The 15,366-nt window shown below is 39.1% G+C and overlaps 1 protein-coding gene across 2 annotated transcripts in view; it reads right to left on the reverse strand.

The window, feature by feature from the left end:
- Positions 1 to 15,366, reverse strand: part of DIAPH3 (diaphanous related formin 3) — a 484,281-nt gene that overhangs the window by 403,143 nt on the left and 65,772 nt on the right. For both annotated transcript variants that reach the window (XM_019796633.2, XM_019796631.2), the window contains one exon: positions 9,328 to 9,432. In XM_019796633.2, coding sequence (XP_019652192.2) covers positions 9,328 to 9,432 — 105 coding nt within the window. The remainder of the gene's footprint in view (positions 1 to 9,327; positions 9,433 to 15,366) is intronic.

Genomic DNA, 15,366 nt, shown 5'->3' on the forward strand with positions numbered 1-15,366 from the left:
GGGGGGGGGGGGGGGGGGGATTCAACACACACACAAAAAAAAATCTAGCGTAACAATAATATACAAGAAACAGTCAAAACTTAAGGTCGTCTAAATTTACTTTTGAATTATTTTTTCACATTTTGATGAATCCCAAGGATAGAGTTCCCAGTTTACCTGGTCTATCCCTGGAAGGCTTTCTGATATTGAAAGGATTTGAAATAGTTCTCTATTACATTAAAGGTAAGAAGATTTACCAACCCTATTTTCTTCGAAGTGGGGGGAAACCATTATTCCACACCAGTTAGGAAATGGTAATAAGTCAGGGAAGCATGAAATTAGATATTAATGTTTTTTGTACATCAAGATGATTACCCTATGAAGGATTTAAGTATGAACAGAACGTATTCTACTTAGGAATAATTAAGAACTGAAAAGCTATGTCTTACGCCCAAAGTAAATAAGGAGGGTTTTAAGTTTACAGCCACCAACTAGGAAGACAAATCGGTCCAATGAAGCTTTTAAACCAGGCATACTCTTTTCCTCCTTACAAATACTGATCAGGCATCCCTGCCCAAAACCGACCAGGTTCTTCCACCTGTTAGAGATAGAATCAGAAGAAGAGAAGGTGAAGTGGCCAAACATCAGGATGTCTTAGTAGCTACAGTATACCACTTGAACGCCCATTTTGACCTGATGCTAAATTCTATCAACCCCTCATCTTTCGTTGAATTAATGCTACACTAGAAGATATCTAGTGATGAAGCTCATCCTGTACAGCCCAGTGGAGCTTTCATCCCTGATTATACACTAGAATCACCAGGAGAGCTTCACAGATTATAGGTGCCTGGGTCCTGCCTGCAGGAATTCTGACTTGTTAAACCGTAGGGCACAGACACTGGTTTTTTTTTTAAGTTCTCCAGAAGATTCTAATGGGTATCAAGTTTGAGAGCCATCATTCCTGTCCATTCTCTTCCCCCCTCATTTCATGAATTACCTCTCCCCTTCGCTCACTGAAAGGCAACTACAGATACGCAGCTTTTTTTTCATTTTCACATATTCCTTCGGAACTGTTTCTTCTATCAAACGGTTCATTCCATAGGGCTATTTGCTCATCACTTTCATCTCCATCAAATCACATGCCTCTTTTTTCTGGCACTTTCAAAGTTTTTACTATTTTTGCACTTATTGGTCATGATAAGTTTAATTACATTTGCAAAATCTAAAAAGCACGAGCAGAGCAAATTATCTCAGACCAAGAAACAACTCAGTGAAAAAGATAAAAGCAACTTCAGATGATCTCCAATGCCACAATTGGTATAAGCATCAGGGACCACAACAGGTTCTAAAATTCGAGATTTTACCAAGAAACATTTTTCTGTATCTGGTGAATCTTTTTAAAGAAACATTTTTCTGTATCTGGTGAATCTTTTTAAATTGCTTTAAGAGGGGCGCCTGGGTGGCTCAGTCATTAAGCATCTGCCTTCAGCTCAGGGAGTGATCCTGGTGTTCTGGGATCAAGCCCCACATTAGGCTTCTCCACTGGGAGCCTGCTTCTTCCTCTCCCACTACCCCCTGCTTGTGTTCCCTCTCTCGCTATCTCTCTCTCTGTCAAATAAATAAAATCTTTAAAAAAAAAAATTGCTTCAAGAAAAGGCGTCTTTAAGGTGTTTTTGTGTTTTTGTTTTTTGGGGGTTTTTTAGGATTTTATTTGAGAGAGAGTGAGAGCGTGCACGTGCCAGCAGAGGGAGTGCGGGTGGGGGTGCAGATGGAAAAGCAGGCTCCCCGCTGAGCAGGGAGCCCCATGCAGGACTCAATCCCAGGACCCTGAGATCATGACCTGAGCCGAAGGCAAATGCTTACCTCACTGAGCCACCCAGGTGCTCCTAAGGTTTTTAAAAGACCAAAAAATATACAATTCTAACTTGAACCCAATATAATTTCTTACTAGAAAAAAAAAATGATGAAAAGATGCCTGGTTTCTTCATTATCATCTCCAGCCTAAGCAAGAACACAGTGCAGTCATAGCGGGAGCATATTACCTGCCACTGTGCTGCCCAGAAAGAACTCATAATGAAGCCAGATGAAAATTTGAGCTCTTGGAAGATCATTTTAATTGTACATAAATAAAACCTGTCCTATATAGGCAGAAATGGAAATTAAAGTGCCAGTTAGATTATTAAGAAATACTCCTAACAAGAAATTGGTTCATTGCCCTGGGGCTCTGATATTTCCTCCGAGTCAGCAAGCAAGACCTGGAGACAAACAGACAAAATGTTGTAAGTAAGGGCATTGTTGATAAGTAGGTAAGCATCTAGTACCAAGTACCACAAATTTTTACTAAGCTTTTATGTTACAAGTGTGCCCAGATCAAATCCCTAACCTGAAATAGAAGGCAAAAAATAATCCCTGTTAACTTTACCTAGCAAGAATGTATAGAACTGTCTGGTTCACATAAGTTTCCAGTGGCTAAAATAGAAACCTTTAAGTAATAACAAGGATGAAAAGTGAGAGAAAACAAAAAGAACTTGATTTACCTGCATCTGACAATGTTTTCCAAAATTAACATATGAAAATGAACCTCCTCCCAAAACAGAGACTGAAAGGTATGAAAATGCCCCCACCATTAATGGAATTTTAATAAATCAGGGCTAAAAGAAATGGATTCCTTCCATCAAAATTCTAGAGAACATAGGCAACAACCTCTACGACATCGGCCAGAGCAACCTTTTTCATGACAAATCTCCAAAGGCAAGAGAAACAAAAGATAAAATACATATGGGACTTCATCAGGATAAAAAGCTTCTGCACAGCCAAGGAAACAGTCAAAAAAACTAAGAGACAGCCCACGGAATGGGAGAATATATTTGCAAAGGACACCACAGATAAAGGACTGGTATCCAAGATCTACAAAGAACTTCTCAAACTCAATACACGAGAAACAAATAAACAAATCATAAAATGGGCAGAAGATATGAACAGACACTTTTCCAATGAAGACATACAAATGGCTAACAGACACATGAAAAAATGTTCAAAATCATTAGCCATCAGGGAAATTCAAATCAAAACCACACTGAGATACCACCTTACGCCAGTTAGAATGGCAAAGATAGACAAGGCAAGAAACAACAATTGTTGGAGAGGATGTGGAGAAAGGGGATCCCTCCTACATTGTTGGTGGGAATGCAAGTTGGTACAGCCACTCTGGAAAACAGTGTGGAGGTCCCTTAAAAAGTTAAAAATTGAACTACCCTATGACCCAGCCATTGCACTACTGGGTGTTTACCCCAAAGATACAGACGTAGTAAAGAGAAGGGCCATATGCACCCCAATGTTCATAGCTGCATTGTCCACAATAGCCAAATCATGGAAGGAGCCGAGATGCCCTTCAACAGATGACTGGATTAAGAAGCTGTGGTCCATATATACAATGGAATATTACTCAGCTATCAGAAAGAACGAATTCTCAACATTTGCTGCANAATGGGTGGTAAGGAGGGCACGTACTGCATGGTACACTGGGCGTTATACTCAACTAATGGAGCATCAAACTTTACATCGGAATCCGGGGATGTACTGTATGGTGACTAACATAATAAAAAAAAAAAAAAAAAGAAAGAAAGAAATGGATTCCAGGTTTTCTACCTAGGGAAAAATACACAAATCTGAACATCACTAGTATTTTCCCAAAACAATTCTTTCTTGATCAGGATATGCCTAGAGGGGCGACACTGGACAAAATCATGTCCTCCATGCTTGAACATTACGCCTTACTGGGCTAGGGCAAGAGGTACCGGTAACACCTTTCCAAATACACTGTACATACACATGTACACACACACACACACACACATACACACGAGAACCTACAATCCTACATCTACAAACTTCAAGTAGACTCATTTTATCACATTGTTTAAAAAACTTGTTGGTCTTTCTATGTGCCTTTTAAAGTTATGTTCTGTAATATCTGGTATTTATTCTTATTAAAGAAGTCTAAGCAAGAACTACAGAAATACTTAAGGGTCAAAGAAGTATAGTCCAACACTAAGCAAACTCTTCCAATAGATGCCTCAGAGAAGCCTTGCAGTCAGTTGTCTGTGGTCTCGAATGACTAAGAAAGAGAAAAGCTGAGGGGCACCTGGGTGGCACAGCGGTTAAGCGTCTGCCTTCAGCTCAGGGCGTGACCCCGGCGTTATGGGATCGAGCCCCACATCAGGCTCCTCCGCTAGGAGCCTGCTTCTTCCTCTCCCACTCCCCCTGCTTGTGTTCCCTCCCTCACTGGCTGTCTCTATCTCCGTTGAATAAATAAATAAAATCTTTAAAAAAAAAAAAAAAAAAAGAAAGAAAGAAAGAAAGAAAGAGAAAAGCTGAAAACAAAGTCCAAGGAGGCTAGCAGACTTCTGGGAGCAAAAAGATTAATTCTGCTTCTTTCTCTTTTTCTTTTTTGGGGGGGGGGGGCGGGCACCAAAAAAGAAAAAACTAAATATTAACAGGAAATAAAAGATGGAGGTTCTAATGAAGAAGCTGAGAAATGTGAAATTAGGCCTTACTGGTTATCAGCCCCCTTAAAACTCAGCTCTTTACTTGCACAGGTGTGATACAGCTCCTGGGGACATACAGATGGAGGGAGGGACAGAGGAAGGTCAGGGAGCAGAAAGCCTACAGGAATTTTTTGATTCCAAGCTAATGCGTTCAGAAGGAACTGGAAGTATACATTTTGAAGAGAAATTTCTCGAGCCTTTTATCCACACCTAATGGTGCACCCAAAAGACAAGACTACACGCTGACAGGTAGCAGTCCAGCTGTCATCTGTAGAGAAGTAAACTATCAGGGCTGTCTCATCATCTGGTATTTAAGACTAAGTTGGGGAGGGACACCTGGGTGGCTCAGATGGGGAAGCATCTGCCTTCTGCTCAGGTCATGATCCCAGGGTCCTGAGATGAAGTGTGGCATGGTGCTCCCTGCTCAGCGGGGAGCCTGCTTCTCCCCCACCCCCGCCGCTCCCCCGCTTGTGCTCCTTTGTGCTCTTTCTGTGTCAAATAAAAATCTTTAAAAATAAATAAATTTATATATATAAAAGTTGGGTGGGGGGGAGTCAACTTCAAAAACACTGATAAGCAAATGCTCAAGTCCATTACTTGCTTCCTGAAGGCAAAGGTGTTACATTCCACCCCCTCCCTCCCTCTCACACCCTCTGAGCTGCTCTCTCCTTAGGGGGATTTGCGTTCATTTACGGGGGCTGTGGGTGTTGACTGCTCAGGATTCCTCCAGGTTTGTATTGCCACAGATTACCCTGAAAAAGCCAAAAACTGAAACAGTACTTAGAAGATTCTTTCTTAACAGATGGCACAAGCAGAGTGAATTTTTTATTTTTATGATTCCTTTGTGATGGGGGTAGAGGAAGGGAGGTATCTTATTGACCTAAATCCTCCTCTCTGCAGGTATCCTTTTTAACACATTTTTTTCAGTTGTTTTTAAAGTAACCCAGGGCTTCCTGTGACTTTCTCTTTGCCCAGACATCAGTTCACCCTGAATACAACTCAACACAGACATCAACACGGGTATCACAGACACAGGGTAGGATACACCAGCACCAAGAAAAGAAAGACTTGGTAAAGGCAGCATGTCAATTAGGATTTATCTCCAAAGCCTAGTTTGTCTCCTCAAAGCACAAGAGTCCTGACAACAAAATCACCATTGAACATTATCTGCAGGAGTACCTTAAGAATTTGAAGGGGAGAAATAACTAAACCACAATAAAGAATGAGAACGACACTCAAAGTCTAGGTAAGCATGACTAAATACATTTACAGGCTAGATTTTATTAAATCATAGTTCCCCTCCATTTAGAAAATAAGCAAAATTTTTATGCAATTTGTGGCTTTAGAGTTCCTCTGTGTTCAGTTTCAGAATTTTCTTCTTACATTTTTTGGCAACTATGGATTCTCTTCCATTTGGACAATCCTGTTACAACTTCATTTCAAGGTCCTTAACCCCTTACTGCAGAATACTCACCATCCACCTAGTAATCAAGTAAAAGTCAAGGCTATTCATTCTTTCTGAAAGAAGTTTTCTTCAATAAACTTGCTACTGAACATCTGAGGCAAGTCATCTGCCAAGGAATGGCCACTTGGCCTTGTAGTACCCACTCTCACGTATGCTGAGTATACTTGATGAGGGGGGTCATTTCCAAAGTGAATTAGAGATAGAGAGGCTGCATAAGCAAAAGGCTATCGGCGGAATGGTCCAGCCAGACGTGCACGACAGCAAAGCAAAATCCCAACTTCAAGTAGTTTAAATAAGAACATGATGGAAGAATCTGGAGGCAGGATTGTACAAGGTCAGAGCAGCAGCTCTGAGAAGTCACATGCCGAGCATCCTACACCCTTTCACAACCATGTCAAGTAACAGGAAAAATAGTGGCTTTCTGCTCTGAATCTTTTTATGAGGGAGGGAAACCTTCCTTGGAAGCCCGCAGCAGACGGTACCGGCCAAACCTGGATCACATACCCAGGACGTAGGAAGTTGGAAAAATGCGATTCTGGCATTTTCAGTCTCTAAAATAGGCTCTTTACTTAAAAAAAAAAAAAAAAAGTTAATAATCTTTTCTAACTGAAAAAATTCAGCATTACTATTTGGCTACCTAAATAAAATTAAAGACTGAGAAATAACCTAGCTTGATTGAGGACTTGTTTCACCCCCTGCTATTCCAAAAACCAAGCTTATCTACGTTAGGGCTGGTTTGAGGCTTACTATTTCTAAAGCATTTTCAAATTATCAACTGTAGACATCAGTGCTATTTTCAAAAATATTAATGCTTCCCCACAAAAAAGAATCTCAAAGCAAAGTCTAAAGCTAAATTTGTAACAAAAGTTTATCTGACACAAACACCCCCATGCTCCCTAGAACAGCCCATCTATGAATTTCCTCAGAGCAGCCTTTCTGGTACTCATTAACCTCAATACACTGGTGTGACAAAGTCAGTATCTAAGAGTTAATGTGTTTCTACTTCCAGAGCAAAAATAGATGACTGGTCAGCTTGAACTTTCTACAATGTTAACCATCTGCCACATTATTCAGCACCCTCCTAGGAAAAGCCATGATCCTCCACACACTAATTAAATGAGTGAATGCTTTAATCATACTTTAGATAACTAATCTATTTCAATCCTGATAATCTAATTATCTAATTCTAGTAAATAAATTCCAACCTCAGTCCAAAACGATTAGAGGATTAAAGTTTAAAATCAGTGAATGCAAACTGAAAGAGATCCACTCTAATGAAGTTCGAAGCAGTTTGTTCTATTTAAAAGTCTGTTTATTATCTGAAATTCAAGAATTAAAATGCGCTATTATGCCAACATTTTCTAAACCAGTTCTAACTAATGCAGTATCTCTTGTGATCTTATTAAGTGAATTCATGCTCATTGGATTTAAAATTCCCTAACAGGGAGTCATCCCTGAATACTCCATGCAACGGTTACCTCAGAGGGAGGGGGTGGGGAGACAGGTAAAATAGATAAAGGGAATTAAGAGCACACTTATCTGTGATGAACACTGAGTAATGCTGAGAATTAGTGAATCCTATTGTACATGTGAAACTAATGTAACACTGCATGTTAACTATACTTCAATAAAAAAGGAAAACAAATATACCATCTCCATTACCCCTATGTTTTTCCCCATCACATTTCACATATGTTTGTTACATGTGTCCTACATCGCTCCATAAGCCACAATGATTGACTGTCTTGGTGCTCCAACTCCATTGCCTATAACATTGCCTGATAAACAGACACTTAATAAATGTGATGTAGACTCACTAATGGTCAATTTGTATTTTTAAAAATACAAGTCAATGTCCATCAGTAATTATAGTGTAATGATTTTAACAGCAAGAACAAACCAACCACAAAGAAAAAATAGGAAACTAGCAATTGCTAACAACCACCACTGCTACCCCAAGAGGCAGCCACCAGTTATAAAATCTGTTATGTTCCACTCATGGAATAAACAATTAAATTCTCTCTTTTTTTAAATACTTATTTGAGAAAGAGAGAGAGCACAAGCTGGGGGGGAGGGGGTGGACGCACGNATCCCAAGACACCAGGATCATGACCTGAGCTGAAGGCAGACGCTTAACCAACTGAGCCACCCAGGCGCCCCATGAACAATTAAATTATAACAATAAGCCTATGCTACAGATATTAGTCCCATCTTATGGATGGGACATCGATAATCAGGTAAAATAAGATGCCCAATATCAAAGGGATGATAAGTCGATCCACAACACAAGTGCTCTGACCCATAAGTTCCTAACCGCGCACTTGTGATATCCAGGTAGCATTAAGGGGCAAAAAGCAATAGCAGGATACAACGCCCACCTACATGAGGAGCCAGGAAAAGTACAGCACTCGGTGATTTCTACAACTCAACATCAAGCTGCCGAACACGAGGTGCGTTCAAAAATTAAACATCATTTGAGTCTGTCTTCCAAAAGAAAAGCCTCCAAGTCACTGACTGGTCTAGTAGATAAATGGATCTTAAGTGTAAGTAACTTATATTCTCGTAACCTGGCCTTTAGTTAAAGTATCCAGTGAAAACTGCAGTGTGTTATTTTTCTCCAACCCAATTCTACTTTAAATTCAGCCAAAATCATTTTCTACTGTCTTTCTGATTGCTTCTTCATTAGCTCCCGCTTTGTAGATCTCATCCAATCCATCAATTCAATTTCTATATGACTAGTCAAGCTCATTTGTTGTCCCATAAAATAAATGTAATTGATTCTGTGTGCCAGTCATGGTTTCTTAGACATTTACTCATTACTTCCACCCACATATTTCATGTTTCCTTGAAAAACTGGCAGCCACGTGGAAGCTTAATGCTCCTTTCAACGTCTACATTTATAATTTGTTACGAGATAATTTTATCCGTAGGGAAACTCACATTAAAGATATGCCCCTCAGCCACTATTAAGTGAACCGATTTAGGTAGTTAGAGTAAAATCAGTCTTACTTTTCTGTAATACAAATATTATCCCAATTTATAAGTGACATCAGAGATCAATAGCCATCTTAATCCACTAACAAGGAAAGAAGTCTTAGAGGAAACAAACCCGGTCTGTGCTCCTCATCAATGTCCGGGGCTAAAATGCAAAAGCAGTTTTAGAATGTATGAGAAATATTTTTAAGTTAAATAAACATCCTACTAGTGGCCTTTATACATTCAAAAGCCCTGTGACTCCCGTTGCCCAAAAACTTAAGCACTTCGTTAGACAAATGCGTTGTTTTCCACACTATAACATGGTTCAGCAGTATTTTTCAGCTTGACAGTTTTACTTACTGTCTTGGAAGCAGTATTAATGTACTGCATCACCATTTCTTTTTTGATGCTGAAGTCCTTTTCCCGCAATGGTGCCTTCTTATCTTCATTTAAATTCATATCTTCCTGGAAAACACAATTAAAAAGCCTCATTTTAGAATCTAAGTAGAGCAGCAATTCTACATATACTAGGACTGGGGGGGAATCAATAATTTGTGACTAAAGCAGCATTAATTGTTTTGGAATGATTTACGTGTAGTTCTGCCTGGAGAAAAGCAAGAGCAGGAGATACAGACAAAAACATGTTCTAGATCATTTTAACAGGTACAACACTTACCAGAAAATCTTTACAAATTGACAGCAGGCTAGCAAAATTACATTCTCATCACTACAGATAATTAGACCGATTAGCTTTCTACCTTTATAAGGTCATCCAGATTCACAGTTTAAGTACACACACACACACATACACTATAGGTTGTTGTTGTTGTCGTTGTTTTAAACAACAGCTGTACCTGAAGCTATCTTGCACTATTTCCGGAAGAGCTGCTCCATGTACCATGAAAATTAAAAGGTAAATAAGCCAACCACTTTCCAGATTGTGTAGTTACAAGCTCATAGGATCAAATACCTGGTATAGATCCTAGCAAAAGGCAAAGCATTCTATAGTTATTTCTTCTCTACCAGTATCAAAAATATCCATTAACTACTTAGTTTATTGTGTATTCTAAATCACCTAAAAGTTGCACTCCTAAAAAGAGGTACCACCCAAAAATCTAACATCTCTCAACAGCGCCCATAAAAATAAAGGTTTAAGTAACCTAGATCACTTAGGTTAAGTAACCTAGATCTTGCTACAGGTCTCATTCTAACTAAATTGACTAAACTTGACACAAGTCAAGAATATCCACTTAAATGTGGGAACTGCTACCAGTTCAGTTGCTTTATTTAGAGGCTGCTCTGGAGCCTTCCGGGTTGGAGGGGGGGTGGGGGAGACACAAAAATAACTAAAGAAGAAGGGCAGCTCAAATGGATTTCCTCCAGATAGTAGCCCTTGATCATTTGGGATATGCAATATAACACACCTGAATGTATATCAGCTCCATATCCACTCAAAACAGGTGTATAAAAATCAGAACTTTGGATCACCTGTGGAGCCCAGCAGGTTAAATTTATTCTAAGTTTTATAAGAGTGTTGCAATTCATCGGACACTGTAGTTTATGCCTTTAGCTGACTCAGGGTTTGGCTACTAATCCTTTCAAGCACCTAAAAGTCAAATTTCCTTCATTTCACCTTGACATAAATATTTAAGATCTTAGAAATTGTTCCACTTGGGCACTAATAAAAGGTAGCAATTAATAATGTCACTCCTGGCTGTTCAGGTTAGAAATATTCTATTATGTGAATAATGGTTTATTTTGTCCCCCTCCCCCATTTTTTATTTTTTCTTTAAGCCAGGGATTCTCAATAGGCCTTCATACCACTTAGGATTTTAAAAATGTCTTGGGATATTCTGGTCATCAATGACTGAGAAGATGCTACCAGCATTTATTAAGGTGTGCTAGACATTCTTCAACATCTGGGCTAATCCTATACAATAAGAAACTGTCCTGTGTCCTACATGGAGATGCACAACTCCTTAAAAAAAAAAAAAGAAAGTAACCTCGAAGCCTTAACGGATTCAATAGAACTAAATGTAAAATAGAATATGTAAATTGTTACTGATTAAATACTTTGCATTGTGTGGTTTTCATATCCATTGATTTTTCTAAGAATCCAACTACTCTGCAAGTTATAGTTACACTGGGTTTTTTGTTTTTGTTTTAAATAAGCTTTACCATCAGTCGTGCTCTATTTTTGAAATGTGGGTATCCCAGGACAACACGGGCTGGGGTACCCACGTCACCGCAGCAGCACAGCTATGTCGACCTGCACCATAGCTGTTGTACTCACATGACACAAAGATTCAAGAATGACTTTACTGTACCTTCCTGAGCAGTCACGGCCAACTGCTCAGATTGAAATGCATGTGGTCGTATTATTCAGTACAATAAGGCATTAAATGGATTTTTTAAATTATGAGTGTAGATAGCTTATATTACCTGTAGAGAATTTCACTGGAAGAAAGTAATGGGGATGTTACGGAGAAAGTAATGCTATAAAAGTAGTTGTTCTAAAAAGGCGAGGGATCTAAGAGCATGGAGAACCTCTGTATTAAATTATTCACTGTATTTCTATTTTCTGTCCAATGGGCAAACATGACCCTGCCACTTTAACCAGCAAATTAAAATATGTAATAAATATAGAATATGAAAAAACAAACAAACTAGAAAGTCTACTGCTTTCTTTTTGAAAAAGTATATTCAAGATGACAGGAACTCATACACAACAGTGGTATATTTGGAATTAAGAAAGAAACCCAAAGTTCGCCCAACCTCTTTCCTCTGCCTTATCCCACCTCTCTTGTCTAAATACAGCACTTGGTTCATGAGAGTACCAGTTTAAAAGCAAAGAGGAAACAAGAAGAAAGGACACTAAGAAGTTTGGAATCAGCTACGCAGTACCATGGGCACTTCTCATTAGGCATGTAACTCACAGGTGGTCATTCTCTATATGGCCAGAAAGAAATGGCACTGGAAAAAGAAATTCTGCCATTTACAGAAGGAAATAAGGAAATACGGGAGCAATGAAAATGAAAAATATGTTTTTGTGTATAAGAAGTACAGTATCTGTGAAATAGATGATTTTTATCTCTACAAAGATAAAGACTGAAAGAAGAAAGCCCTATTGCGCATGGACACTGGATTTTGGTGGGGCGGGGCGGGGGGTTGCACACAAGTCCTTGGGAAATGTATTAGAAGCTTTTTCCAAAACAAATGCACATCTATGTTACAAGGTTTCTTCCACTCTTCATAGGTTTTTCTAGTTAATCTAGGAATTAAGTTGCCATGAGGCAGATTAATGGGAGAAATCAAATTTAATTCATACATACAAGAACCCCATATACGTGAAAGATTTCAACACAGAAAGGTAAAATGAGTCTTATATGCCATACTGAGTTAAGGAATGGGGCAGGAGCCCAGGGTTTCAAAGGGAAGGAGGGCAATTCACAAGGCAGTAAGAGAAGTTTGATAATTAGGTATTTGTCCTCCTATACGGATGGGTCACTCAGATAAAATTCCTCTCTCATAATAACTCTCTGGGAAAGGCTCCCAATTTAGATTCTTCTAGGTGATTCAGAGAGGGACAAACAGTCTCTCTTGAGCCCACAGGGTCTCAATTGCCTTCGGTTCTAACAGTGCACATGCCAAAGTGGCACATTCTGGGGAGACTTGCTCTGAACCCCTTCAGTGTTCTTATGTTTAATTCCAGAGCAGCTAAGCTGAGCATCTCTGAAGGCTCTCCAAGAAACTGGAGTGGGGGAGTGGGGATCAGGAGGAGCCTAGCATCTCCACCTAATAACCCCTGCCTTAGGAGAAAACCTTCAGCGTGAGAATTTAAGTATCACATTGTCTAAACTCCATGAATTACAGAACAGAAAATATAGGCTCACAGAAATCAGACAACTTATCAGGGCTAGCTGTCTATTTGAAACTCGAGAAACTGGAGCCCAGACTTCCAGTCTAGTGCAGTTTCCAGGTAGTTATAATAAGTCCCTTGAAAGCAAGTCATCAATTTTTATGTTACTCAGTTTACATCTGCTCAAAATGATCATATAGCAGCTCTACTGTCTTAGGTCAGGTTCCCTAGAGTATGAGACAGGGATTCTGGTGCAGAAGACTAATGGAGGGGATGCACTCAGGACAGGGAATGAAAAAAAACCAAGACAGAGCAGGGGAAAGAGACATTTGAAAATGTTGCCTCAGCTGGAATCTTGCTTCAGCCCGAATTGCACTGCTGTCAGTACTACCTAGAGAGAAAGTACAGTTGAACAACTCCCAGTCAGCCAGCCAGTTAGCTACAGGATCCTAGTTCCCAGAGACCAAATCTCTGGAGAGGGCAGCTGTGAGCCACTAGGAACCAATACGTATCACCTGGGGTTTGCATGCACCAGCCTGGTAAAGGGGGTCTTATAGGGGCACCAACAGCACCCACTACACCTTTTGAAAATAACTTACTGTATAATAAGGCTTATTTCTAAGCAGAACTGAATAATCCAGAAACTCATATATATGGCCTCAAAGAGCAATACAAACCACTGTATTAACCAATTCTTCCAATCAAACATCTACTACACTGCACAGGTACAAAATGATACTGCAGGGATAGATTTTAAGAGAACCCTGCAATGTGGTTTACCTCAATGTATCAATGTACTGAGAAATATGTATGTAGTTCATTAAATACTGTAAATCAAATACTGAACAGAAGATACATAGAACACGTAATTGCAAAAGACCAGATGAGTAATTTGAATGAGGCTAATATTTAGTGGCTAGGAGATAAAGTTTTCCCACTTACAGATATTAGTTGGCTATTAGCTGAATAGATCTCAAAAATACCTAAGCAGTGATCAAATCAAAACTTTGTCCGAAGAGTATTATTGTTAATGTTCTATTACTATCTTAACATACATTATAAAGTAACTCATTTATCGTGCTACCTTCATATACATGTTGAGACACGGTTTTGCCTGGGGAAACTGGGAGTTGCAACATCAAAAACTAATTTTCCTTTAGTTAATTACTTTCTAATTAAAAACTATACCTTAATTGAACCACTGTGCTATTTTACTATGAGAGTCTGACTGGAACTAAGGATAGAGTTTAGAAACAGAAAAAATACTGCAGGAAAGAAACCCAAACTGAGGAGCACTCTGCAAAATAAGGATTCCTCTCAAGTATCAAGATCATGAAAGATAAGGAAACATCACTGATTAGAGGAGACTAAGGATACAAGGTAATCTGAACTCAAGGAGTGATCCTGGATTGGATCCTAGAACAGAAAAAACATGAGTAGAAAAATTGGCAAAACCTCAATGTAATTTAGTATTGTACCAACATCAATGTCTGTTTTAATAAGTGCATTCAAGTTATAGAAGATGCTGACATTTGAGGAAGTTGGGTGAAGAGTATCTAAGAACTGTCAGTGCTCTTTTCATAACCCTTCTATAAATCTAAGATTGTTTCAAAAATCATTTTTGTAAGACTAAGCGGAAATATTCATAAAATTTCTGCCATAAAAATAAGAATGAAAAAATTGGAACATCCCTCGTTCTTAGAATTTTTTTTAAAGTCTACTAAATAGAGTACATTTGCAGTGTAGTTGGCTACAATAAATACAGACTTGACAGAGGGGAAGGAAGTAAAGAAAGCACTATCAAAACAAAGCTGAAGTTATTAAGAGGTAAAGACACAGGTATCAGAATTCCATCCCAAATCTCAAGGTCAGGCACCCTTTAGAATTTTCCCAAACCAAATTCAAATTGCTCACATTTCTGCCCATTTTCATTCTAAACCTGCTCTGTAAACTGTCCTCATTCTTCCCACAATTCTTTCTACATCTTTTCACAAAGATTTAGTATTCCTGTCATCTCAAGTAACAGTTAAGTTCTTGGGCCAGGCACGGTACTAAACATTTATAAGCACTTTCATTAATCATCACTAATAACCCACTGGAGGTATGTACTAGCCTCTTTTCATTGAGGAGAGGAGGGAGGCTTAGGGAAATCCTTTCAGTTGACCTAGTCCTATGGCTGAAATTTGAACTCTCAATCTTAACTCTCCATTCTTATTCCCATAGTATTTATCTCCATCATCATCTAAAATCCCAGTTCCTTTGGGGCTAATACTATCCAACTTACCACTTATTTCACCAGGACCTTCTGTTGACTCCTCTCTCATCCCATGCCTTGCCATCCAGTCTTTAGCCTCCCCACACCAGCAGTCTTTAATAAACTTCCCCTTTTCTCAGCCACAGTCTTCATGACCACACCTAGACCTTTTCATTATCTAAAAACTGTTCTACCTCAAGTATCATCATAATCCCCATGACCCTATTCTCTGACCTCCATCTTCTCTCTTTTCACTTGTCCTACTCCCAGACCACCACGGTCTTGA

The sequence above is a fragment of the Ailuropoda melanoleuca genome, chromosome 7, assembly GCF_002007445.2.
Source record: "Ailuropoda melanoleuca isolate Jingjing chromosome 7, ASM200744v2, whole genome shotgun sequence".
Lineage (NCBI taxonomy): Eukaryota > Metazoa > Chordata > Mammalia > Carnivora > Ursidae > Ailuropoda > Ailuropoda melanoleuca.